The 25694-nt window shown below is 35.7% G+C and overlaps 8 protein-coding genes and 1 pseudogene across 12 annotated transcripts; 3 read left to right on the forward strand and 6 right to left on the reverse strand.

Moving 5' to 3' along the window:
- The first annotated feature begins 1114 nt into the window (after window positions 1-1114).
- Window positions 1115-8283, forward strand: LOC18045364. 4 transcript variants are annotated; one of them, XM_024185484.1, is made up of 8 exons: window positions 1115-1537; window positions 2379-2437; window positions 2536-2625; window positions 2966-3057; window positions 3237-3333; window positions 3477-3568; window positions 4059-4175; window positions 4430-4704. In XM_024185484.1, the coding sequence occupies exons 2-7, from the start codon at window positions 2387-2389 to the stop codon at window positions 4060-4062; spliced, it is 426 nt and encodes a 141-aa protein (XP_024041252.1). In that variant the 5' UTR covers window positions 1115-1537; window positions 2379-2386; the 3' UTR covers window positions 4063-4175; window positions 4430-4704. The 4 variants fall into 4 exon arrangements, with proteins under 4 accessions (XP_024041252.1, XP_024041250.1, XP_024041249.1 ...); XM_024185482.1 differs by lacking the exons at window positions 1115-1537; window positions 4430-4704 and adding exons at window positions 1630-1678; window positions 8134-8283; XM_024185481.1 differs by lacking the exon at window positions 1115-1537 and adding an exon at window positions 1630-1678.
- On the reverse strand, window positions 4709-5577 carry LOC18045365 (annotated as a pseudogene).
- On the forward strand, window positions 6287-8060 carry LOC18045366 (protein TORNADO 2). Its single transcript, XM_006437487.2, has 2 exons — window positions 6287-6967; window positions 7340-8060. The coding sequence occupies exons 1-2, from the start codon at window positions 6470-6472 to the stop codon at window positions 7652-7654; spliced, it is 813 nt and encodes a 270-aa protein (XP_006437550.1). The 5' UTR covers window positions 6287-6469; the 3' UTR covers window positions 7655-8060.
- A 396-nt stretch (window positions 8284-8679) lies between the features above and the next one.
- Window positions 8680-9638, reverse strand: LOC18045367 (probable glutathione S-transferase parC). The gene is made up of 2 exons (XM_006437488.2): window positions 9240-9638; window positions 8680-9160 (listed from the first exon to the last, which is right to left on the reverse strand). The coding sequence occupies exons 1-2, from the start codon at window positions 9555-9557 to the stop codon at window positions 8816-8818; spliced, it is 663 nt and encodes a 220-aa protein (XP_006437551.1). The 5' UTR covers window positions 9558-9638; the 3' UTR covers window positions 8680-8815.
- A 3056-nt stretch (window positions 9639-12694) lies between these two features.
- LOC18045368 (probable LRR receptor-like serine/threonine-protein kinase At3g47570) lies at window positions 12695-14513 on the reverse strand. Its single transcript, XM_006437489.2, has 2 exons — window positions 13196-14513; window positions 12695-13110 (listed from the first exon to the last, which is right to left on the reverse strand). The coding sequence occupies exons 1-2, from the start codon at window positions 14511-14513 to the stop codon at window positions 12695-12697; spliced, it is 1734 nt and encodes a 577-aa protein (XP_006437552.2).
- A 7-nt stretch (window positions 14514-14520) lies between these two features.
- Window positions 14521-16161, reverse strand: LOC112099168 (LRR receptor-like serine/threonine-protein kinase EFR). Its single transcript, XM_024186278.1, has 4 exons — window positions 16118-16161; window positions 15720-15819; window positions 14767-15608; window positions 14521-14647 (listed from the first exon to the last, which is right to left on the reverse strand). The coding sequence occupies exons 1-4, from the start codon at window positions 16159-16161 to the stop codon at window positions 14521-14523; spliced, it is 1113 nt and encodes a 370-aa protein (XP_024042046.1).
- A 4074-nt stretch (window positions 16162-20235) lies between these two features.
- On the forward strand, window positions 20236-21393 carry LOC18045369. 2 transcript variants are annotated; one of them, XR_002905925.1, is made up of 3 exons: window positions 20236-20686; window positions 20799-20945; window positions 21048-21393. XR_002905925.1 is itself a non-coding variant. In XM_024185486.1 (2 exons), exons 1-2 carry the CDS (start codon window positions 20268-20270, stop codon window positions 21052-21054), a joined length of 426 nt encoding a protein of 141 aa, XP_024041254.1. In that variant the 5' UTR covers window positions 20236-20267; the 3' UTR covers window positions 21055-21067. The 2 variants fall into 2 exon arrangements, 1 of the variants encoding a protein (XP_024041254.1); XM_024185486.1 differs by lacking the exon at window positions 20799-20945 and having other exon boundaries at window positions 21048-21067.
- A 1161-nt stretch (window positions 21394-22554) lies between these two features.
- Window positions 22555-23597, reverse strand: LOC18045370 (probable LRR receptor-like serine/threonine-protein kinase At3g47570). Its single transcript, XM_024186279.1, is given in 2 exon segments — window positions 22555-22817; window positions 22820-23597. Coding segments are annotated over 2 exon segments (1041 nt in total).
- Window positions 23598-23705: 108 nt separating this feature from the next.
- Window positions 23706-25247, reverse strand: LOC112099169 (putative receptor-like protein kinase At3g47110). Its single transcript, XM_024186280.1, has one exon. It carries the CDS (start codon window positions 25245-25247, stop codon window positions 23706-23708), a length of 1542 nt encoding a protein of 513 aa, XP_024042048.1.
- Window positions 25248-25694: the final 447 nt, after the last annotated feature.

The raw sequence follows: 25694 nt of genomic DNA on the forward strand, positions 1-25694 counted from the left end.
ACCGGTTGACGAGCTCTTCCTTCAATTTTTGAACTTGAAGTGATGCCCCATCGATGTCCAGAATTTTTAAAGTCTCCCCATTGTACAAGTTAAACAATAAATTCATAATGATGACGGAGTTACAAACAATCAAATATGATCCTAATGATTCTTTTTAGAGAGTCACCTGTACGTTGACGTGTTTAATTGATGTTTATTTAAGCAGAAATTGAATTTTGATCCTGATTATTTAGATGAGAACACACATTCATGAGTAATTACTTAAAATTAAATTAATCAAAATAGTATAAATACAAGAGAAAATCGATCATATGCGTGCAGACACCACAAACGAATTATATATATCACCGCCGCACATAAATCTTATTCCAATGATATATGATTAATTAATTAATTTTTTTAATAACAATTAAATTGTAATGTCAATTGTCCACATAAGTTTTTTTTTTTTTGTTGATGAAAGTTAGTAATTTTTTTCCATCTTTTTAAATAATAGTTGTTAATACAAATCAAAAAGATATTAGCACTTGAGATCAGGGTCTACTTGAGTTAGAATTTTTTATTAGAAAAGTTATTAGCCAGCGATGAAAAATAAAGAAATAACACAAGATAAAGAGTAAAATGAGAGAGTATATATTATAAAAAGATTTTATCCATTTCAAGTGTGTACCAAACAAAGAGATGAACTCTCCTTTCATAATTATATAATTATTACATGAAATTAATGAAAATATTATGGATTATAATTCCTTGCGAGATAGTAGGAGTTATAGAAAAGTCAAGAGTTGTTAGTGGAAGATAAGAGGGAGAGTAGAAGATATATGTTATGAAGGTTTATATTTATTTTAATAAATTCATAGTATTTTTTTCCTTAAATAATAGGGTGTGGAGAACAATTGGAAGGACTTTACGTGTGTGTGTGTGTATTGACATAGAAATTGCAGGACGTGTAGTTTAGCGTTTCTTGGTTGTTCAGTACTAGTTTTCAAAATCTCGAGCGCGCGGGTTATTTTTCATTATCTTTATCGCCGAAAGGCTGTTTTAACCAACTAAGAACTAAAAGCTAAAACCCAAAACCCCACTCTTGTTCGTTTCCACTTTCCAGGGACTTTACCTTGATGGCTGAAAAGCAACTGGAAATCCTCCGCGGGTACGAGCTGCGGCTCTTGCGCTGCACCCTCGCTCCCCCACCGTCCGATCTTCGCATTCAATCGCAACCGTTGAACGAAGAAAGCCAATGCTCTATCCTTCCACTCCACGAGCACATCAACAGCCTCATCAACTCCATCGAGTCCGGCCACTATCTCCAGGCTCTGTCCTCCGACGAGGCTAAACACGCTCTCGACACGCTCGATTTCGTCGACATCAACGACTCAGCCGAGTGTGCCGACCGCGTCTACTCCGAGCTGCTCCAGCTTGTCAAAGCGTCTATAGTGAACGATTCCGAAATTGACTTGGATAAGGCTTGTCGAGTTATTCTGCTCATGTGTCTTTCAATTGCTGCCCTTTTTTGGTTCACTCAGTGTAACGTGACTGGGTGAGTTTCTTATTTATAAATTTTTAAATAATTGCAATTAATATAATAAATATTAGTAAAAAATTAATCAAAAGGTTTAGTGATGAACCTTGTCGAGGTGCCTTCTAATAGAAAAGAGCTCACGGCAAGATGAAATGCAAAGTAAGTTGTTTTATGGTTGGGCGGTGTGTAGTCCTCTTGTTAAAGGTCATAAGATGTTAAGCATATTGCTATTTAATTTTTAAATCATTCTCAGTAATAATTCCTTTAGTAGATTGATGATAAGAGATTGCATTACAGATGATAACTGAGCACAATTTCTGTAGTTGTATCCCTGTACATCCATCTTAATATCCTCATTATATTCACATGCCTTTTACGGGTGTTATTTCTGGATGCCGAATGCTTTGTTCCACGTCTGGATACCAAATGCTTTGTTCCACAAAGCTGAGCTGGTTGAAAAGCTAGCTGATGAGGTCAACATGTCCCTTAAGTAATTTGAGAATGAACACTGTGTTCCCGAAAGTCTTACTCTAATGATACTTAAAGAAGCAATGAGAATGGATGTTGCAGCAGCTTTGCCTGAACTCAACCCCAGTTCCAAACATGGAACATGTGAAAACCAAAAATGCTTTGTTTTTTTCTCTTTATGACTTCTCTAGTTGGGGAATGTATTAGATATTCACCTAATCAGTAGGCCTTGAAGGGATCCCATGTTAGCCCCTTGATGTTGGTCTGTAACTAAGTAAATACTTGACATTGAAAAAGCTTTTGGAGGCATCAGTTTCTCTCTGACTGTGTGCTACTTTTTGGATCTGTTGATTTGGTCATTTGCTGATTTATAGTTTGTTTTCTGATTCAGGATGGGATATGGCTCCATACATAGAGGCAACTGATTCACAGCAGTCGTCATACTTCATTGTAAGTATATATACAATACAGCATCAGTTTTTCTTGATTTTAAATCTCATATTCTGAAGTGGTACTTCTGATTCTCACATGATTTTTCCATCTTTCAGCTAAAGTTTTTCTGTGATCTCTTACGTATTAGATGGGAGTGCACCCGTAGTCGCACAAAAGGGCGTGCTTTAGAGATGATGGACAAACTGGTATGATCTGTGAGCCTTTTCTTCTTAAATATTTTGTTACCTAAACCATTTTCATTCAAATTGACAAGAGTTGCTTATTTATCGATAGAAGATTCCAAACTTCTGCAGCTAGTGCTTTATTGGACCCAAAAGCTTTTTTGCTTTTTCTAAGCTGCTAATCAAGACTCGGTTTCTCTCCCTTATATCGCTAGATATGCCATTAATCGTTTGATTTAATTGTCTAGAGAGATTAGGTACTTGCATCTTTGCTTTTCACTTCACAAGTGATTTCATGTGCTATCCTGTATTCTGGTTCAAGATTTTTGATGGTTGCTTACTATCATATTTTGCTTTGTTTCAGGTTGAGGGCATTTCTAATTCTTCTCCCGGTGTGACTCAAAGTATTCCCTTTTGTTATGTGATTTGCGTTCCAACTATTCCTGCCCTGCGAAAGTAAAACTATTTCTTCTGCATCTTTGAATTATTGTGATTTAATTTTCTTGTCATTTTGCCAACTATCATTATGCTGTCATTGTTTCATATCTTATTTGACATATGTTGATTTGGATAGATTTTAATTGCTCTGTTTATTCTCTTTATAATCTGTCTATTTCGATTTTTCTTGATTTTAGGGAATATGCTAAACTTTTAGTAAGCTGTGGCTTGATTGGAGAGGCTATTAAAAATTTTGAGGATCTGGAGTTGTGGGATAGTCTAATACTGCAATTGGTATGATGTCATAGATAACCATTATCCTAATCTCTCTGTCTATCTCTCTATCTTATTTTTGTATTAGTATGTGTTTAGTTTGGAGAGATTTCTTATCCTTATGCCCCAAGTTTCTGAAACTCTCGGCTGAAATATAAATACAGGCTCGGGATGTTGAAAAGGCTCTGGATGGGTTTACTCGGGCTGTTCAACTTGATCCAGACAATGGGGAAGCTTGGAACAATATTGCTTGCTTGTATGCTCTTTTCTTTGTCATCATGTCATTCCATCCTCTTGCTCTGTATTCTTTAATATGGTGTCAATCAAGTTCATCTTCTATCTGCAAGAGTATGCTTCCCATATTTGGTTTACTTTGTTTTGACTTTCTTGTTGCAGTTGTTCTATATAAATTTTATACGGTTCCATATTCCCTTGATGAGTGAATTTAGTTGCTGCAAATGCTAAGAACTAGATAGTACTGTTATAATTAGGAATAGGGCAAATATTAGCCATAGTATCTGAATTTCTAGACAAAATTGGTCATTTTTGCATATCATTTGGACGTATCTATGCAGCAGTTTACTATTTTAGTGCTTGCAGGAATTGGTATGCTTAAATTTTGGGCTTAAATTGTGTGAAAATAATCAAAGTGATATGCAAATTAAATCAAGCCACATGAGGGAAGAACATCCTTTCTTTTTTTTTTTTTTTTAAGCTTATGTTTCATGTTTCTCTGTATGGCATAGGTAGTTCGAAGTGAGAGTAGTGCAGATATGTGGGGATTATATGCAAGGTGGCTTAAAAGTAAAGGAGATCTTACAATGTGGTCTGAAGCCCTCTTAAAGCAAGTCAGATCATATCAGGTTTCTCCATAAATCCCATCATCTTATAATAAGTTAGCATTATGTTTTACTTTGATGTTGATGGAATTTGTTAATGCTAATCAAATTTTGTTACTCTCTCTCTCTCTCTCTCTCTCTCTCTCTCTTTTTTTAAAGAAGGCAAAGAAAAAGCATTGTGATTTCATTTTTGTTTTCTAAATTTGTTATCTAAAGGAATGACAAGTTGACAACTCAGCCTCTCTCTCTCTCTCTCTCTCTCTCTGTGTCTGTGTCAGGGATCTGATTTGTGGAAAGAAAGAGATCGGTTTGAAAGGTTTTCACATGCATCCTTGGAACTTTGTAAGGTTTACATGGAAATTTCTTCCTCTTCTGGTAGCCGTCAAGAACTCTTTGCTGCTGAGATGCACCTGAAGAACGTACCTAAACAAGTAAAATACCTTATAATTCGATATTTAAGACACTTACAGTTGGTATTACATTGACAGCAGTAAAACAAAGAAGCAACTGAAAGTTATCTTCATATGAGAATGAAAGCTTTTCAGCAGCATAAGCCTTTCACTATTCAATTCCAAACACGTTCCTCAACATGATAACAAATTCGTAGACCTTTTCTGGGTCTGGAAGGATCCTGTAACAGTTTCTCTTTGCATGCACTTGTTCATCCATGCTGAGAATTTGGGGCACTCATTCTCAACCTTAAATCCCTCAAATTCCTCAACCGCGTAAAACCATCAAGTCAGTGGAATGGCAATGACATCAACGAATCCAAAGCTGTCCCCGCCAAAGAAATCCTTCTCCCCTAAAGCTCCCTCAAGTTGCTTCAAAATCTCTATAAATTCATTGTTCGCCATCCCTGGGACCTCGCCCTTGCTTTTCCATATGTTGCAGACTGGATCGAATACCTGCCAAAAAAGTGGTGTCATCTTTTAAGTTCGCATTTAGAAAGATACAAACATTTACACTTGAGAATTATAGACTGACCTTCTTGTCAATAAAATCTGCCCAGAACCTTGCCTTATCTCTCTCAGAAGCATAGGATGGGAGAAGTGATGGCGAAGGCCAAGTCTCGTCAATTTAGTTGACTATAATAGTGGATTAACACAATGGTTCCCCATCGTGCAGCAAAACTGGGACTTTCTTGTAGATGGGGCTTGATTTGAGCAACAGGTCACTCTTGCCCCCGAACAAGTTCTCAGCTCTGGCTTCATATCCAACTCCTTTCTCAGCCAATGCAATCTTTGCTCTCAAGCAAAATGGGCTAACCCAACAGTCCAAAAGAACAACCTCTCCCTTTGACATATCCACTTTCTTTGTTCTTGTTTCTTTTAGTTGGTTGATGGAGATTAAACCTTGAGTATCAAGGTTGGTATTTATATAGGAGAAAAGATGAAATTCCCAAAGATTGTGTTGCAATCAAGGTTTGTTCGTTGGCACTTCGATAAAGGATGTGGCCTTGTTCTTATTATTTCTTAGTTTTTTAAGCTAAATGTTTTACTTGGCTTTCAACATGCACAAGAACAAGTTTGTCTTGTGTAAATAAAATAAAACCATAAAATTCCATTATTAGTGTAAAACTAAAATAATTAAAATAATAAAAGTGAGTTAGTCGCCCAGTTAATAGATTCTCAGAATGGGTCCTCTCTTGGGTTTGGTTTCGTGCGTGTAGACCTCCTCTTTATGAGCTTGTTATCACACCATATTTGGTTTCTATAAATAAAATAACTAAAACTCTCTTATCTAAGTAAGAATATTGTTATTTTGAAATACCAACTCAATCTCTAACAAATCTTAAAATATAACTTAAGATTCTTGGGCTTCCAATATAAAACAAGTAAGATTAACACAACTTTTTCACTTCCTTCCATCAAAGAAGGGAATAAGTTATATAATTTAATTTATGTTTAATTAAATTATTTTAAATGGGTAATAATTATAAATTTTTCCACTTTATTTAATTAACTAGATAAGACCATATTGTAAATTCTTACATTTATCACTTTAATCTCTTTCCTTTTCATTCCAATTCCTGTACAAACAATTCCTTTTCAAAAAGTTGTACTCAAATTGATAAGTCTTGGAAGACCAAAACACTATTTAAAATTTATTATTTGCTTTAGTAGCTTTCACGGGTGCAAGGTAAGGAACAAAACTCGGTGGATTTTATGACAAAAGCTTTATCTTATGTGGCACTTTTTTCGATATCTCGAACTTTACTCTTTAAGTATGTTGTATAATATTTCTACAACAACAACAAACAAATTATAACCCTGAAAGATCTATATACACTTCGATCTCTAGCTAGTTCTCTACAAAATATGGCACTAAGCAACAATGTAATCGGAGCCATCAACTTTGTTGCCGTACTTCTTTCAATCCCAGTCATCGGTGCTGGAATCTGGCTTGCCACCGAGGCAGACAATTCTTGTGTCAAGCTTCTACAATGGCCAGTCATTATTTTGGGAATCTTGATTCTAGTCGTGGCTCTAGCAGGCTTTATTGGAGGATTTTGGCGCATCCCTTGGCTCCTTATACTTTATCTCGTTGCCATGCTCATTCTTATAATATTGCTGGCTTGTCTAGTTGTTTTCATTTACATGGTCACGATTAAGGGCTCAGGTCACCTTGCACCGAGTAGAGCATACTTGGAATACCGCCTCGATGATTTTTCTGGATGGCTGCGGAGAAGAGTTCGAAGCCCTTACAAATGGGATCGGATCAAAAGCTGTCTTAGCTCGACACAGATGTGCCCTGAGTTGAACCAGAGTTATAGGATGGCTCAAGATTTCTTCAATGCACATATTACCCCTTTACAGGTACTTATAATTAATTAAGTTCTCGATTACCATTAATTTTATTTTATTTTTACCATTAATTTCTAGAAATTAAGATTTATTAGAACTCTAAAGTTAAATTCTGATTAAAATTTTAATTTTTAACGTACATATTCCTCTTTATAATTATGACTGTACGTAATTTTATAGCAGAGGATAATTCCTACCCATTAATTAAGCTAACCCACACGCCCATGGAACAATGAAGAAGTAGCTAATAAAGTAAAAACAGTGAATTAGATTCGGAAAACCAAGTTTCAAATCTTCTTTTCAAAAATATTCTTCGTCTTTATCTTTATTGCGTGCCTTTGAGGTTTATTTTTTTTTCTATTTATTTATTTTTCTTCTTTACAGTCTGGATGCTGTAAGCCTCCGACAGAGTGTGGTTACACATTTGTGAACCCAACATATTGGATAAGTCCAATTAACAATGCGGCGGACATGGATTGCCTGCAGTGGAGCAATGACCAAATGCAGCTTTGCTATAATTGTGATTCATGCAAAGCAGGATTACTTGCTAATCTGAAAAAGGAGTGGAGAAGAGTAGATATCATATTACTCGTTACTCTTGTTGCTTTGATATGGGTTTATCTGATTGGATGTTGTGCTTTTAGGAACGCCAAAACTGAAGACCTCTTTCGCAAGTACAAGCAAGGCACTTACACGTAATTGTTAGCTGCACGTAAACTCTCTTTGATAGTAATATTATAATGTGTGATTAGGGATTGGCTTGAATTGTTATTTTGATAATTTTATGAATTTTTTGTTTAAGATCCGTCTTCTTGGTTACTTACATTTGGTTAAATTATGTGTGGGGTTTGATTTGATGACGACATAATCTTGAGTTGTGCGTGCGTGATTTGTGGAGGGCGCCGAAAGTAGGTGGCTTTTGAATATTTGCTTTTAAGGAGAAGGGATTTCGCACTTCCGCTCCCTGCTTGCTCCCATAGGCCATTAATTGTAGCTTTGAAAAAAGCTCTGCTTCGGCATGCGCAAAAGTCAAAGAAATGGGACATGTGCTCATGCATTATGCAGCCAGCATATGGGTGATAGCAGACGTATTTAATCTTTTAGTCTTTGTTGACAACTCAGCCTCTCTCTCTCTCTCTCTCTCTCTCTCTCTCTCTCTCTCTCTGTCTCTGCGTCAGGGATCTGATTTGTGGAAAGATAGATATCGGTTTAAAAGGTTTTCATATGTATCCTTGGAACTTTGTAAGGTTTACATGGAAATTTCTCCCCCTTCCGGTAGCCGTCGAGAACTCTTTGCTGCTGAGATGCACCTGAAGAACGTACTTAAACAAGTAAACCACCTTATAATTCGATATTTACGACACTTACAGTTGGTTTAAAGATTGCATTTTCCGTTTCTGTTTTTGACTGGTTCAGGGTAAAACTTTTTCTCACTGTGTTAGAGTGCATTTCTGTTATTATATAATTTCCTATAAGAAAATGCACTTTTTGGAATCTCAGGCTGAAGGATTTTCGGTGCTTTAACTAACCTCATTTGACAATGTAAATATATGGCTTCAATTTCTTTAAATGTAACAGCAAGTGTTGTTTTCGACCTCTGTTCTTTTATGCATTGCTTACATGCCGTGATTTCATTAACCTAAATTTAAGAACAATTTCATATAATTTTTTTTTCTGCTTTTCTTTTATCATTTAAAAACAATACACGCACACACACACGCATATATTTCAGAAAGCATTTAAACAAAGCAACCGAACGTTGCTGGTTTCTATTATTACATCGACAGCAGTAAAGCAAAGAAGCAACTGAAAGTTATCTTCATATGAGAATGAAAGCTTTTCAGCGGCATAAGCCTTTCACTATTCAATTCCAAACATGTTCCTCAACGTGATAACAAATTCGTAGACCTTTTCTGGGTCTGGAAGGATCCTGGCAACAGTTTCTCTTTGCATGCACTTGTTCATCCATGCTGAGAATTTGGGGCACTCATTCTCAACCTTAAATCCCCCAAATTTCTCAACCGCGTAAAACCAACAAGTCAGTGGAATGGCAATGACATCAACGAATCCTAAGCTATCCCCGCCAAAGAAATCCTTCTCCCCTAAAGCTCCCTCAAGTTGCTTCAAAATCTCTATAAATTCATTCTTCGCCGTCTCGGGGACCTCGCCCTTGCTTTTCCATATGTTGCACACTGCATCGAATACCTGCCAAAAAAGTGGTGTCATCTTTTAAGTTCGCATTTAGAAAGATACAAACATTTACACTTGAGAATTATAGACTGACCTTCTTGTCAATAAAATCTGACCAGAACCTTGCCTTAGCTCTCTCATAAGCACAGGATGGGAGAAGTGGTGGCGAAGGCCAAGTCTCGTCAATGTAGTTAACTATAATAGTGGATTCACACAATGGTTTCCCATCGTGTAGCAAAACTGGGACTTTCTTGTAGATGGGGTTTGATTTGAGCAGCAGGTCACTCTTGCCCCCAAACAAGTTCTCAGCTCTGGCTTCATATTCAACTCCTTTCTCAGCCAATGCAATCTTTGCTCTCAAGCAAAATGGGCTAGCCCAACAATCTAAAAGAACAACCTCTCCCTTGGACATATTCACTTTCTTTGTTCTTGTTTCTTTTACTTGGTTGATAGTAATTAAACCTTGAGTATCAAGGTTGGCATTTATAAAGGATAAAAGATGAAATTCCCAAAGTTTGTGTCGCAATCAACGTTTGTTCGTTGGCACTTCCTTAAAGGATGTGGCATTGTTCTTATCATTTCTTAGTTTTTGAAGCTAACTGTTATACTTGGCTTTCAACATGCACAAGAACAAGTTTGTCTTGTGTATGCGGAGTTTACTAAGGACAAGCCGAATCGTAAGCAAGCATTTACACTAAACAATCGGTATTGTCCAATGAAAATAAGTAATGTAAAATAGTGTCTAGGATTTTGCCTAATATTTCTCAAAATAGGCTAATTAAGCCCAGTTCTGGAGCTAGATTGGTTCAACTTTGAATCAAACTTGGAAACATTTATCTTTAGATTATTATTATTAATTTAGAAGAGTCAAAAAGCTAAGAGTATCGTTGGTAAAGCTCAAACATGTGTAATATCACATATTATTAGTGAGTGAGTTTCATAAACTTTCCTAATGAAGAAGACACATTTTGGGTTGTAAATCCTAACACAATATTTATTCAGTTGTTGAGCCTGAAATATTACAGATATATCAATATTATTTGATGTGGGCGCACAACCCTGCGTCTTCTTAATTAGGACAGCCAATGAAAGCCTGCGTCTTCTTACATAACTTGTATGTGCACGTTGGCGGGATATCCCAATTATGTACTCGTTTGTCTTCATGTGTTTTAAAAAAATCTATTGTAATGGATATATTGTAAATTTATCTAATTGCTTGTTATAATGCTTCTATTGCGGTGTTATTCGAGTTGTCATTTTCAGTTTATTTTATTTTTTCTTTAAACATAGTTAATTTGAAATGTTCTTTAATACCCATTACACTTGAAATCATCAAATAAGTGATTCTCGAACATAATTGCTGTTGTTATTCGAATAAGAAAAGAAAACAAAGTATAGCTAAGGTAAAAGTAAATGGAAATGAGAGCAACGTGATTTTGCAAAGAGAACTTCACACTATCATAAAACCAAAAACATTACAATTTAAAACTTAAATAACAACACACAAAAGCCAAATAACGACCCACTAGAATCATGGTCCAAAGATTGTGCCATGATCACAACATGAACTTCAAAAAAATAACCAACACCTGAAAAGTAGGAACAGTTTGAAACTTTCAACTAAAGTGGGAAAGACCAGGATGGCACTGCATGCCCAGCCCACCAACATTAAATGCTTTTTTCCCTTATAATTTATCACAGTCACATAATTCAGAGTGAAGACTTTAAAAGCAAATAAATGAATCGGCTGAATCTAGCTAGGATGGCAGGATGGGCACGGATCCACAGATAACAAGTAACAGTCTTTAAATCTTCTGTTGTAAGTACTTACGCCCCTTTTTTTTTTATACGACGAACCCCCGATTCTACCCTCCAAAATCAACAATAGAGAATTTAGTCTTAGCCTCTCAAGATGCACTCAAACCTAAGGATGGCAATGGATCAGATCTGACCCAACATCCATGTGATCCAAATTCAATTGGATCGGATTTGGATATCGATGCGTGGATCTAAGGCGGATCTGGAGCAAATTTAGATTTATCTTAATATCTATATCTAAATCCATATCCACTCACCATTTAATGTAATTTTATTTTAAAAAATTCTTAACAATTATGTAATTATAAATGATGATAAATTTATAAATGATGATAAAATTTATTCATTAGCATGTATTTAAGAATCTTAAAACTTAAAGGTACTTAATTGATAATAAGATAAAAATTTATCAAGTGTAAAATAAAATTAGGATAGTCTGTCCTAATTTTTTTTAAGTTTTTCACTCTACAATTTAGTCTCTTTTTTCCTCTTTAGTCTACTCTCGCTTCTCCACTTCATTTGAATGCTTGGATCAGTTTTTTAATTGTTAGGAAAATCCATAGACTTGAGTTTATTTTTCTATCATTTTCTCATAGTCTTATTTATTTTGTATAATCACTAATCAATGGTGGCTATCAACTATAAAATAATTATGTTAATCATATATTTAGTTAAATATGAGCATAATAAAAATAATAAAGCACTGAATATAATAAATCATTTTTAACTTATATGTTATTATTTAATGATATAGGAATGATGATGGTGTGCAGTGGATATCAAGATAGTAAATGAGACATTAGAATATTATAATAATCTTATTCATGCAATTACTTTTTATCGATATTTTATTATCTTTTTTATTTGTTTATTTTGGTGTAAAAGTAGAAGCTACAATACTTATTAGATTTTTTGTACAAATTATATAATTTAATTGTTACCAATGCATTTTAGTCTTAAATTTTCTTTCTAAAAAAAATTGATCTCTTATTATTGAGATTTAGAATTCATGATGGATCTAGAGCAGATTTGGATTTTAATTTTTCAATTTGGATTTGGAGCAGATATAGATCTTTATTTTTTGTTTCGGATCTAGATATGGAGCGAAAAATATAGATCCATAACGGATCTGGAGTAAATACGGATCTTAATTTTTATTACGGATCTGGATCTGGAGCAATATAGATCCAATCCATATCCGCTCCATTGCCATCCCTACTCAAACCTTGAGTATAGTTTTTACTTACATATTATCGATTATGATTTTAACTAATCTCTCTTGTCAACGAACTTTTGGTTGATTATGGACGCCTTTTTTTTTTTTTTTATCTAAACAATATGAGATTTCGTACAAATTGAATTTGTATAGACCTCATCACTTGGAACTTGTGTTGTATCCAAAAATATCACCCAACCCAAAGAAAATAAGTTCAATTCTATAACTCATTCATTTTTCTTATAGCCCAATCAATTGAGGAATAGGCGTCCGAGGAAACTTTATTTCAATATATATATATAGGCTTGCATACAATGCAAAATCATATATTCGAACCAATAGAAGAAGCATTGTCCCTCGTTGGTCCACATGAGCCAACTAGTCAAAGTGGATCCACATGAGCCACTTTACAGACTGGGCATGCAGTGCAACTGTTCATTTTTGCTTCTGCCAATAAAGAGTTGATAGTAACCAAAGATTGTATTCTTTATTGTCATTTGAGAGTAACCAATTACTTAGGCAGTCACGTAAGTTGCTGGTTGGCCTCGCATATTTTTGACCAGCTTGTTTCTGAAGGAAGCCAGCTGAGCTGCAACCTCTTCCATGCTCATTCGTTCTCTCGGCAACTCTGAGGAGCAAGTGACTCCGATTGCCAGTACTGAAACCAAGCACTCTTTAACACTAAAACTTCTGGTCCATTGTTTGTGAGCATTGGCCTTGCTTGTCTCCCCTTCTTCTCTTTCTACAAGAAGCACTGGATCAACAATTTCAGCAAGTCCTTCAGGAAGAGCTTCCTTGACAAAATTATGTAGGGTTAGATTGCCTGTAAACATTTCATTCGTCGGCCTCTTTCCTGTAAACATTTCCAGCAAGAGTATTCCAAAACTGTACACATCTCCACTTGTTGAGACTTCGCTCCCCATTCCGTACTCTGCAATTCGAAAACTAAAATTGTTGGTTCAACTAGTAAAATCTCCAAGGATTGAAAGACGAGTTAATTAAATTATAGTATTTACCTGGAGCAGCATAACCAACGGTTCCTTTTACTCCAACAGAGCTTGATTTATTAGATGACAAGTTATTGGTGGCTTCCGGAAGGAATTTTGCTAATCCAAAATCACCTACATGGGCAGTCAATTCACCATCCAGAAGAACATTGCTTGGCTTGAGATCACAATGGACTATTGGAGTCTCGCAAGAATGATGAAGATACTCCAATGCGGAAGCAAGATCAACGGCAATACTCATTCTTTGCAGGAGAGTTAGATTCCTTGGTGCCTCACGGTTTGGATGCAACCATTCCTCCAGGCTCCCGTTAACCATGAACTCATAAACTAAAGCCTCGAAATCATTTCCTTGGAAGTCAACACTTGCACAGGAAGTTATTATTTTGACAAGATTCCGATGCCTAATACTCCTCAAGGCTTGACACTCCGCTATGAAACTCTTTGAAGCTCCACGATGTTGAAGATTAAGTACCTTAACTGCCACCAGCGTTTCATGATCATCGTGACTGAGGATTCCTTTATAGACCGAACCAAAGCTACCGGCACCAATCAAGTTTTCCAAAGAGAACCCATCAGTTGCTTTGAACAGATTCTCATAGGACACTCGTAAAACCGAAGCCAATAATGCTGACGGAGGAGTGGCCGGCTCCCTTTTTGATTTGCTCCGCCGGGAAGTAATTATCAAACACGACATCCCTGTCACTAACAAAATTACTGTAATTACAGGAATAATCAGTTTCAGGGAACGGGCACGTGATTGCTTTGATTCTTTGATGGAACAAGTAGATAAATGCAAGTCAGATATGCCACCACAGAGGTTATCATTTCCATCAAGAGATATAGCACTTGAATTGCTGAAGACTCCTTTTATTGGTACTTCGCCCTCAAAATGATTAAAAGACAGATTTAATTTCTGCAAAAAGAGAAAGTTTTCAAAATATTTTGGAATCCGGCCAGACAAATTGTTCCGCGAAAGATCAAGCTTCTCAATGCCTCTCAAAGAACTGAATGATGAAGGTATATTCCCTTGAAAGAAATTACCATTCATGATGAGTTGCACCAACAAAATGCAACTTCCTATACTACTTGGAATTTCACCAGACAATTTGTTCTCAGATATATCTATAAAACCCAGATTTTTCAAGATACCAAAATTTGAGGGCATATGACCATTCAACTGGTTTTGAGATAGATCAAGATAGATTGACAAGGAAGAGAGGCCAATTACTTCAGTGGGTATGGTACCACTGAGGTTGTTATTAGAGAGATTTAATGATATTAAGTTTTGGCATTTCCCCAGACTTGATGGAATGCTTCCCTCTAACATGTTTTCCTCAAAATTTAGTGTAGTTAACAATGTCAAATTTCCTATAGAAGATGGAATTTCCCCCCAAAACTTGTTCCCCTTCAGGCCCAACCTCTGCAGCTTTTGAAGATCTCCTATACTTCCCGGAATTCGGCCTGTGAATTTGTTGCCCCCAAGATGTAAAAGCTCCAAGTTAACAAGATTTCTTAATCCACTTGGGATATTTCCGAACAACTGATTGTTTCCAACTGATAATATTCCAAGTCGGTTTGACAAGTTCCCTACTGTTTCAGGTAACATTCCACCAAAATTGTTATCACTAATTTGCAGTAGCTCTAGTCTAGAAGCGTTAACCAAAGAATTGACAAATTCCAAGTTATCTTTTTCCCCATAATTTCCTAAGTGATTCTGAGAAATACTAACCCATTGGAGTTTATGTAAATTTCCCAAACTAGGCACCCTTCCACTGAATCCATTCTTTGCGATTGTAAGTCTCATTAGATTTGAGGCATTGGATATTGAAGCCGGAATAGGTCCGGTAAACTGATTACCACCAACGTTTAGTACTTCAAGTTTAGGAAGAGTGAAGCCTAAGTCTGATGGAAGGCTTCCTTGAAGTTGGTTAAAAGGAAAATAAAAATCACTAAGCCAAGACAAGTTGTAGATTGAAAAGGGGATTTCACCTGATAGCTTATTTGCTCCAAACGATATATAACGCATCATCTTAAGCTCGCTCAGGGTTTCAGGAATTTGTCCCACAAATTGATTTGCAGCTGCTGAGAGGACCTGGAGTGATGACAAATTTCCGAAGGAAGGTGGGATTTCTCCTGACAAATTGTTGGAGTGTATTACGAGAATCCGGAGCTTTGGTAAGGAGCCCAGTTTCCCTGGAACTTTCCCCACTAGCTCATTGAAGTCTAACCAGAGGGATTCAAGGTTAACGCAATGCGATATGTTGTCAGGAATTTGACCTCCGAATGTATTGTTGTCCAGCCTTAAAATTCGTAACCTGAACAGATATCCAATCGCTTGAGGGATTTCGTTGCGGAGGCTATTGTTTTTGAGATCTAACACTCTGAGAAAACTCAAATTACCAATGTGAGGCGAAAGAGACCCCTGCAAGAGTAAAGATGGAAGAAGTAATGCAGTCACCCTTTGGTGCCGTCGACTGCAAGTGACACCTTTCCATTGACAAAAGTGCCTGGAATAGTTCCATGAACTCAAAACCTCAAGAGGGTCATAAGTAACTTTGGCCTTGAATTGAAGCAATGCAAGTTGATCAGTTTCATTGCTTTTGAGCATATAATCGGTTGACTGCAAGCTGAAGCTGAAGCAACAGAAAATAAGGAAACAAATGCTTACAATGATTGAACTCATCATGTTTACAAAATCCATTTAACTGCCGAAAGGAAATTAAAATGATAAAACTTTTATAGGGGTTGGCAAGATAAACTATGTTTGTATATTTTTTGCAATGATTTATGGACTCTGTACTTGATGCTCAAATGTGAACCGGCTGGTACCGTGACAGTGAAACTAATACTTTTTACTTTTCTAATAATATTAATTATCATATTTATTACTATTGTAAGAATAATATATTGCAGCTTTAAAGAAAGACTCACCATACTCCTTTTTGAGTCCCTGTCAGTTTCCAGCATTTGGTCATTTTTTTATTTCACCGCTTAATCCACAGTAAATATAAAACAATTTAATCAACAATATTGAAAAAGAAAAAAAGTAGGACAAGAGAAAGGTAAATACTGTTAAATGAGTTGGGAAACGTTCAAAGCACGACGGGAATTGAAATTATAAACTTTTATAAAGGTTGGTAAGAAAAAACATATTTGTATATATTTTTTTCAATGATTTATGGACGCTATACTTGATGCTGAAATGTGAACCGGCTGGCACCGGAACAGTGAAACTAATGCTTTTTATTTTTCTAATAATATTAATTATCATATTTATTACTATTGTAAGAATAATATAATACAACTTTTCCTTTAAGGAAGACCCGCCACACTCACTTTTGACGCTCTATAAGTTTCCAGTATTTTGTCATTTTGCATTGTAGTGCTTAATCCACAATGAATATAAAACAATTTAATCAACATTATTAGAAAAAGAAAAAAAGTAGGAGAAGAAAGTTAAGTATGATGGATGGAGGTTCAGATTACTGTTAAATGACTTTGGAAAGGTTTAAAGCACCACAGGAATCAACGTTTCACAACGCTTTTTTCCCTTGTGAAATATTCAGTGCAGTCTCTCCCAGATTTTGCTAGTGCAACATCGAGACGTCATGCCGTTAACAATTTTAAACTGTAAATGACATGTTGTTTTTACAAGACATATTATGCGTCGACGCATACCTTTTCTGGTTGTTGGTTTATAAAAATATATGAGACGGCATGTGTGTGACAACTCTGTCATTTGTGTATACACAGCCTGTCGTTTTCAAAGTAAAATTTTATCATGGTTTTCTTATCTCCTAGCTGCCGTTTGCCGTTTGGAATTGTTCTGTATAAGATCTTGATTATCGAATTTACTACTAGGGAGTATGTTTTATTTTCTTGAATTACGTTGCTGCCTCATTTTTTGTGTTTTCGGTTCTGTTTTATTTTCTTTGTTTTTGTTGATAGGCGGTTTTCACCTAAACTAAACCATTATTAGTGGCATGTTGATTCTAAAATTAAGGAGTGAATGGCTCCACTACCGCATAAAAAAGAGAAAATGGCCAACTATTGGTGAGGGGCCAATATAAGGTAAAAACCGAGAAAGAGAGGTTGGGGGGAATTATGAACCTTTTCGATGATAACTGGAGAACACTATGCATGATATTTTGGATGTTGAGAAATTCATGTTCAACTCACTGGACGGGCTCAGATCGTGCTGTCTTCCCCACCAAAACAAATTCAATTGTTGAAGTTGTTTTCGGCAACAACAGTTTTGATGTGTGCTATGTTTTTAATATACAAACATAATTTTCTTTATTCAGATTGGAGATCTTTTTCATCCAACTTAATTTTATATCCCTAGCATCAATTCGATCCTCTAAATAGCTCTTCAGTTTTAAGTTCTACAAAAAGATAGATCAAAATTCACCCTCAAAATGGTTAAAACTTGAAAGATAGACTTAAATTCTGCATAAAGGGAAAGCATTCAATTTTTTTTGGAATTTGGCCAGACAAATTGTTGCGAGAGAAAGATCAGTTCTTAAAAGAACTCAATGGTCTTTTCCCTTGGAAGAAAATGATGAGTTGTTTCAACGTAATGCCACTACCTAGACTGCATGGAAATTTCACCAGACAATGACAATTTATTCTCAGATATATCTAACGCCCCCACATTTGAAGGCGTCCGGTCTGAGACTGATCAAAACTTTTTCCAAAAATTCGGGATTCAGATCGTATCAAGCCGGTTATGTTGTGAAAAACTTGTAAATTTTCAGTGATCAAACTTCAAAACTTTGCAAATAGGTCAAAATATGGAAAATACTTAATATATTTTTGAATACTCATTTTGTTGTGCATTAATATAAGGCTATGGGTGCTATCTAGTTATGTTGGTAAAATTTCTTGGGTTGAAAACAAGAAAACTAGCATTTGAAACTCGCTCATATGGATGGGAAAGAAATTTAGTTACTATTGGATTAAAAAATAACAATAATAATTAGAAAAAAAAATTATAAGGCTTCGACAATATTTGCTAATCATGTATAGATTAATATGAAGATTAAGAATATCACCTAAGCTCGTTATTGAACTTGAAATTTTAGGAGAAAAATTTATATGGGTTTGGCCACCAATTTAGCATTAGGAACTTATTGTTTAGGAAGCTATGGTGGGTTTCGTAGTGGGACTTATCCTCTTTATTGCATATGGTGATTTTAAACCAACATATATATAATCCCATTATAAAACTCATCAAACCTTCTAAAATAACATGTTGAGCTAGTGTGCTATATCCATATAAATATTTCTCCAACTTCTTAGCTTGAAGCGATATTCATTTCCATTGATAGTTTAATGGGCAAAGCCTTTTGAATTCTCCATGTTATCAAGTTAATTTTTGCTGGAAAATGCAATCCGGATATGAATAGAATTTTTTTGTGCAATCAAATTTTCTATGTTGACACATCCTCTGGAACTTTCAGTAAATTTTATGGAGAAGTTTTCATTTCTTCGTTGTTGATTTCGAATATTTTAAGCTCTTATTTGGTATTAAAGTATTGTGGCCTAAAAGCTATAGTTCGCATGGAAAGAAATTTGTAATTACAAAATAAAAATTGATAGAGTGTGATAAATATAATTTCAAAATAAAAAATAAACTTAACTTCAAAATTACAATAGTAATTATAAAGTATTTACTAAATACATTAGTATTGCAGTAACTGCCCTACCACAATAACAAATAAGGGGCTAATACTACAAATTGTTCCATTAAAAGTCTTCCCAAAAAGGAAGAAGTGACTTAAAAAATTAAAAGAATGCAGGAGCTGAAGTTGGCAATTTTGTAAATTGCAATGGCAATTGTGGTCTAGTAAAATCCCTCAATGAGTCACAGCACTAGCAATTTCGTAATATACAGTAGTGGCAATTTTGTAAAATTGAAGTAGTGATAGTTTTGCAAATAAAAGTAAAAACTTTTTCCCTAAATTTGGCTGAGCTAAAAGCCAGCTTAGCCCACACTCTCCAGAATTTTTAAAGTCTCCCCATTGTACAAGTTAAACAATAAACTCATAATGATGACGGAGTTACAAACAATCAAATATGATCCTAATAATTCTTTTTATACACTCACTCGTACGTTGACGTGTTTAATTGATGTTTATTTAATCAGAAATTGAATTTTGATCCTGATTAATTAGATGAGAACACATTCATGAGTAAATACTTAAAATTAAATTAATCAAAATAGTAAATACAGGAGAAAATCGATCATATGCGTGCAGACACCACAATCGAATTATATATATCACCGCCGCACATAAATCTTATTCCAATGATATATGATTAATTAATTAATTTTTTTAATAACAATTAAATTGTAATGTCAATTGTCCACATAAGATTTTTTTTTTTTTGTTGATGAAAGTTAGTAATTGTTTTCCATCTAGTAATTTTTTCCCATCTTTTTAAACAATAGTTGTTAATACAAATCAAAAAGATATTAGCACTTGAGATCAGGGTCTACTTGAGTTAGAATTTTTTTATTAGAAAAGTTATTAGCCAGCGATGAAAAATAAAAAAAAAAGTAACAGAAGATAAAGAGTAAAATGAGAGAGCATATATTATAAAAAGATTTTACCCATTCCATGTGTGTACCAAACAAAGAGATGAACTCTCTTTTTATAGTTACATAATTATTACATGAAATTAATGAAAACATTATGGATTATAATTTCTTGCGAGATAGTGGGATTTATAGAAAAATCAAGAGTTGCTAGTGGAAGATAACAGGGAGAGTAAAAGATATATGTTATAAACATTCACATTTATTTTAATAAATTCATAGTATTTTTTCCTTAAATAATAGGGTGTAGAGAACAATTAGAAGGACTTTATGTGTGTGTGTGTGCATATATATATTGACATAAAAATTGCAGGACGTGTAGTTTAGCGTTTCTTGGTTGTTCAGTGCTAGTTTTCAAAACCTCGGGCACGCGGGTTATTTTTCGTTACCTTTATCACCGAAACGCTGTTTTAACCAACTAAAAACTAAAAGCTAAAACCCAAAACGCCCCTCTTGTTCTTTTCCAGGGACTTCACCTTGATGGTCGAAAAGCAACTGGAAATCCTCCGCGGGTACGAGCTGCGGCTCTTGCGCCGCACCCTCGCTCCCCCACCGTCCGATCTTCGCATTCAATCGCAACTGTTGAACGAAGAAAGCCAATGCTCTCTCCTTCCACTCCACGAGCACATCAACAGCCTCATCGACTCCATCGAGTCCGGCCACTATCTCCAGGCTCTGTCTTCCGACGCGGCTAAACTCGTCCTCGACACGCTCGACTTCGTCGACCTCAACGACTCAGCCGAGTGTGCCGACCGCGTCTACTCCGCACTGCTCCAGCGTGTCGAAGCGTTTATAGTGAACGATTCCGAAAATGACGTGGATAAGGCTTGTCGAGTTATTCTGCTCATGTGTCTTTCAATTGCTGCTCTTTTTTGGTTCACTCAGTGTAACGTGACTGGGTGAGTTGCTTATTTATAAATTTTTAAATAGTTGCAATTAATATAATGAATATTAATAAAAAATTACAAAAAAAAAAGGTTTAGTGATGAACGTTTGAACATGAATTAATAGGCCTTTAGTTGAAATTTGCCAAAGTGTCGGTTTCCACTAGAAGTTTCAACTTTAGAAGGCAACGAATTGATAGAGTGGGGGAATTGGGCGCGTTATCAGCTCATGTCTGTTGGCTCTGACTTGCCGGGAAAATTCTCCTATCTTCAGGTACTCAGTCTATCGAAAAATGAATAGATTCTATTGTTTAGACATTGTTAATGTTAATATTATATTTTTTAACTTATTTTACATTTTGTGATCTTTTTGTAGTATATAGTTTTTGCCAAAATGTTGCTCATGAAGACAAAAGATTTGCTGATTGATGCAACTGTCTTGCCTGTAAATGGGATTAGAACCATTTCATGGTGGCTCACAAGACTCCTACTTATGCATCAAAGGATTTTAGACGAGCGGTCGTCTTCTTTGTATGATCTATTGAAAGTTCTTTGTATGATCTATTGAAAGTTTTTATGGCTGAGACTTTACAACATTTTGGCACTTTGGAAAATGTTAGTACTTATTGGGGCAACCAGTTGCATCATATCGATCCTTCAGAGATTGTTTCAACATTTCATTTAGAAGCAGGACTGTAAGAACACATTTACAGGAGAGTTGATTCTTGCAGGTGAGTTATCCTCGGAAAGTTTTATTAGAAAAGTTTTCTCTTGGAAACATGTTATTTGCAACATGGAACTTGCATGTAGAACTCTCTCAGTCATTGAAAATGATTTTGTGCATTGTGTGTAAGGGAGATGCAAGAACAAAGTTTTATGTTTGGACTTCATCAAAATCTCCCATTTTTTAATGTTTATTGTTTCAATCATCAAACATTAGTTTGAGTTGTTAGCAGTGGAATTTGCATTAACTGATTACTAAAACATCAGAAGTCCCTTCAAAAAAATTGTTTGCATTTTCAAAAAAAAAAAAAAACCAGTCTTTCACGGCACATAATGATTTTGTTCACAATCACAAACTGTTTTATTTTTCTTTGAACTTATTGATCTTGATGACATCACAAACTCCGCTCCCACTTTACATGACCATGAACACTGCTGATCAGATCAAATTCTAGTACCCTATGACAATTTCCCTCATTTGCAGCCTCATGTATTGAGGGAAATTGTCATTATTGCCATGAAAAAGACGCGATTGTTGCTGATAAATTAAACAAACGAGTGATTAAAAATTGTATATAAAAATTGAACATAGGCATCATAACCAAGGGGAATAAAATTGCAACATATACACCATTTGCGACTTGAATTCCAAAGTACAAATTCAAAGGATGATACATATTTCGATGCACATGCACATATCTTGAGCTTGCTAATTGTTGTAACTAATCTCATTTGACAATGTAAATATATGGCTTCAATTTCTTTAAATGTAACAGCAAGTGTTGTTTTCGACCTCTGTTCTTTTATGCATTGCTTACATGCCGTGATTTCATTAACCTAAATTTAAGAACAATTTCATATAATTTTTTTTTCTGCTTTTCTTTTATCATTTAAAAACAATATCACGCGCACACACACGCATATATTTCAGAAAGCATTTAAACAAAGCAACCGAACGTTGCTGGTTTCTATTATTACATCGACAGCAGTAAAGCAAAGAAGCAACTGAAAGTTATCTTCATATGAGAATGAAAGCTTTTCAGCAGCATAAGCCTTTCACTATTCAATTCCAAACATGTTCCTCAACATGATAACAAATTCGTACGTAGACCTTTTCTGGGTCTGGAAGGATTGAAAGACAAGTTAATTAAATTATAGTATTAACCTGGAGCAGCATAACCAACGGTTCCTTTTACTCCAACAGAGCTTGATTGATTAGATGACAAGTTATTGGTGGCTTCCAGAAGGAATTTTGCTAATCCAAAATCACCTACATGGGCAGTCAATTCACCATCCAGAAGAACATTGCTTGGCTTGAGATCACAATGGACTATTGGAGTTTCGCAATAATGATGAAGATAATCCAATGCGGAAGCAACATCAACGGCAATATTCAGTCTTTGCAGGAGATTTAAGTTCCTTGGTCCTCAGCGTTCGGATGCAACCATTCCTCCAGGCTCCCGTTGACCATGAACTCATAAACTAAAGCCTCGAAATCATTTCCTTGGAAGTCAACACTTGCACAGGAAGTTATTATTTTGACAAGATTCCGATGCCTAATACTCCTCAAGGCTTGACACTCCGCTATGAAACTCTTTGAAGCTCCACGATGTTGAAGATTAAGTACCTTAACTGCCACCAGCGTTTCATGATCATCGTGACTGAGGATTCCTTTATAGACCGAACCAAAGCTACCGGCACCAATCAAGTTTTCCAAAGAGAACCCATCAGTTGCTTTGAACAGATTCTCATAGGACACACGTAAAACCGAAGCCAATAATGCTGACGGAGGAGTGGCCGGCTCCCTTTTTGTTTTGCTCCGCCGGGAAGTAATTATCAAACACGACATCCCTGTCACTAACAAAATTACTGTAACTACAGGAATAATCAGTTTCAGGGAACGGGCACGTGATTGCTTTGATTCTTTGATGGAACAAGTAGATAAATGCAAGTCAGATATGCCACCACAGAGGTTATCATTACCATCAAGAGATATAGCACTTGAATTGCTGAAGACTCCTTTTATTGGTACTTCGCCCTCAAAATGATTAAAAGACAGATTTAATTTCTGCAAAAAGAGAAAGTTTTCAAAATATTTTGGAATCCGGCCAGACAAATTGTTCCGCGAAAGATCAAGCTTCTCAATGCCTCTCAAAGAACTGAATGATGAAGGGATATTCCCTCGAAAGAAATTACCATTCATGACGAGTTGTTCCAACCTAATGCAACTTCCTAGACTGCTTGGAATTTCACCAGACAATTTGTTCTCAGATAAACTTATAACACCCAGATTTTTCAAGATACCAAAATTTTAGGGTAAAGGACCATTCAATTGGTTTTGAGATAGATCGAGATAGATTGAGAAGGAAGGGAGACCAATCACTTCAGTGGGTATGGTACCACTGAGGTTGTTTTTAGAGAGATCTAATAGTATCAAGTTTTGGCATTTCCCGAGACTTGATGGAATGCTTCCCTCTAACATGTTTTCCGCAAAATCTAGTATAGCTAACGATGTCAAATTTCCTATAGAAGATGGAATTTCCCCCCAAAACTTGTTCCCCTTCAGCCACAACCTCTGTAGCTTTTGAAGATCTCCTATACTTCCCGGAATTCGGCCTGTGAATTGGTTGTCCCCAAGATCTAAAAGCTCTAAGTTAACAAGATTTCTTAATCCACTTGGGATATTTCCGAACAATTGATTTTCTGCAACTGATAATTTTCCAAGTCGGGTTGACAAGTTCCCCACAGCTTCAGGTAACATTCCACCAAAATTGTTGTCTCCAATCTCCAGTAGCTCTAGCCTAGAAGCGTTGACCAAAGAATTGACAAATTCGAAGTCATCTTTTTCCCCATTTCCTAAGTGATTCTGAGAAATACTAACCCATCGGAGTTTAAGTAAATTTTCCAAACTAGGCACCTTTCCACTGAATCCATTCATATCAATTAAAAGTGTCATTAGATTTGAGGCATTGGATATTGAAGCAGGAATAGGCCCAGCAAACTGATTATCACCAAGGTTTAGTTGTTCAAGATTAGGTAGAATGAAGCCTAAGTCTGATGGAAGGGTTCCTTGAAGTTGGTTAAGGGGAACACAAATATAATTAAGCGAAGACAAATTGTAGATTGAGAAAGGGATTTCACCTGACAGCTTATTTACTCCCAATAGTATATAACGCATCCTCTTAAGCTGACTCAGGGTTTCAGGAATTTGTCCCACAAATTGATTTTCAGCTGCTGAGAGGACTTGGAGTGACGACAAATTGCCCAAGGAAGATGGGATTTCTCCTGACAAACTGTTTAAGTGTACTATGAGAATCCGGAGCGTTGATAAGGAGCCCAGTTTCCCTGGAACTTTCCCCACAAGCTCATTGACTCCTAACCCGAGGGATTCAAGGTTAACGCAATGCGATATGTTGTCAGGAATTTGACCTCCGAATGTATTGTTGCCCAGCTTTAAAATTCGTAACCTGAACAGATATCCAATCTCTTGAGGGATTTCGTTGCGGAAGCTATTATTTTTGAGATTTAACACTCTGAGAAAACTTAAATTTCCAATGTGAGGCGACAGAGACCCCTGCAAGAGTAAAGATGGAAGAAGTAATGCAGTCACCCTTTGGTGCCGTGGACTGCAAGTGACACCTTTCCATTGACAAAAGTGCCTGGAATAGTTCCATGAACTCAAAAAGTGAAAAGGGTCACGAGTAACTTTGGCCTTGAATTCAAGCAATGCCAGTTGATCCGTTTCATTGCTTTTGAGCACACAATCGGTTGATTGGTAGCTGAAGCTGAAGCAACAGAAAATAAAGAAACAAATGCTTACACTGATTGAACTCATCATGTTTACAAAATCCATTTTACTGCTGGAGGAAATTAAAATGATAAACTTTTATAGAGGTAGGTAAGATAAACTATATTCGTATATGTATTTTTTTAATGATTTATGGACTCTGTGCTTGATGCTGAAATGTGAACCGGCCGGTACCATGACAGTGAAACTAATATTTTTTATTTTTTATAATAATATTAATTATCATATTTATTACTACAGTAAGAATAATATAATACAGCTTTAAAGGAGGCCCACCATACTCCCTTTTCAGTCTCTATTAGTTTCCAGCATTTTGTCATTTTTTTTAATTTTAGCGCTTAGTCCACAATAAATATAAAACAATTTAATCAACAACAATAAAAAAAGGAAAAAAAAGGGTAGGATAGGAGAAAGTTAAATATGATGGATTGAGTGTCAGATTAATGTTAAACTAGTTGGGAAACGTTCAAGGCACTACAGGAATTAAAGTTT

This window comes from Citrus clementina, unplaced genomic scaffold (genome assembly GCF_000493195.1).
Source record: "Citrus clementina cultivar Clemenules unplaced genomic scaffold, Citrus_clementina_v1.0 scaffold_4, whole genome shotgun sequence".
Lineage (NCBI taxonomy): Eukaryota > Viridiplantae > Streptophyta > Magnoliopsida > Sapindales > Rutaceae > Citrus > Citrus x clementina.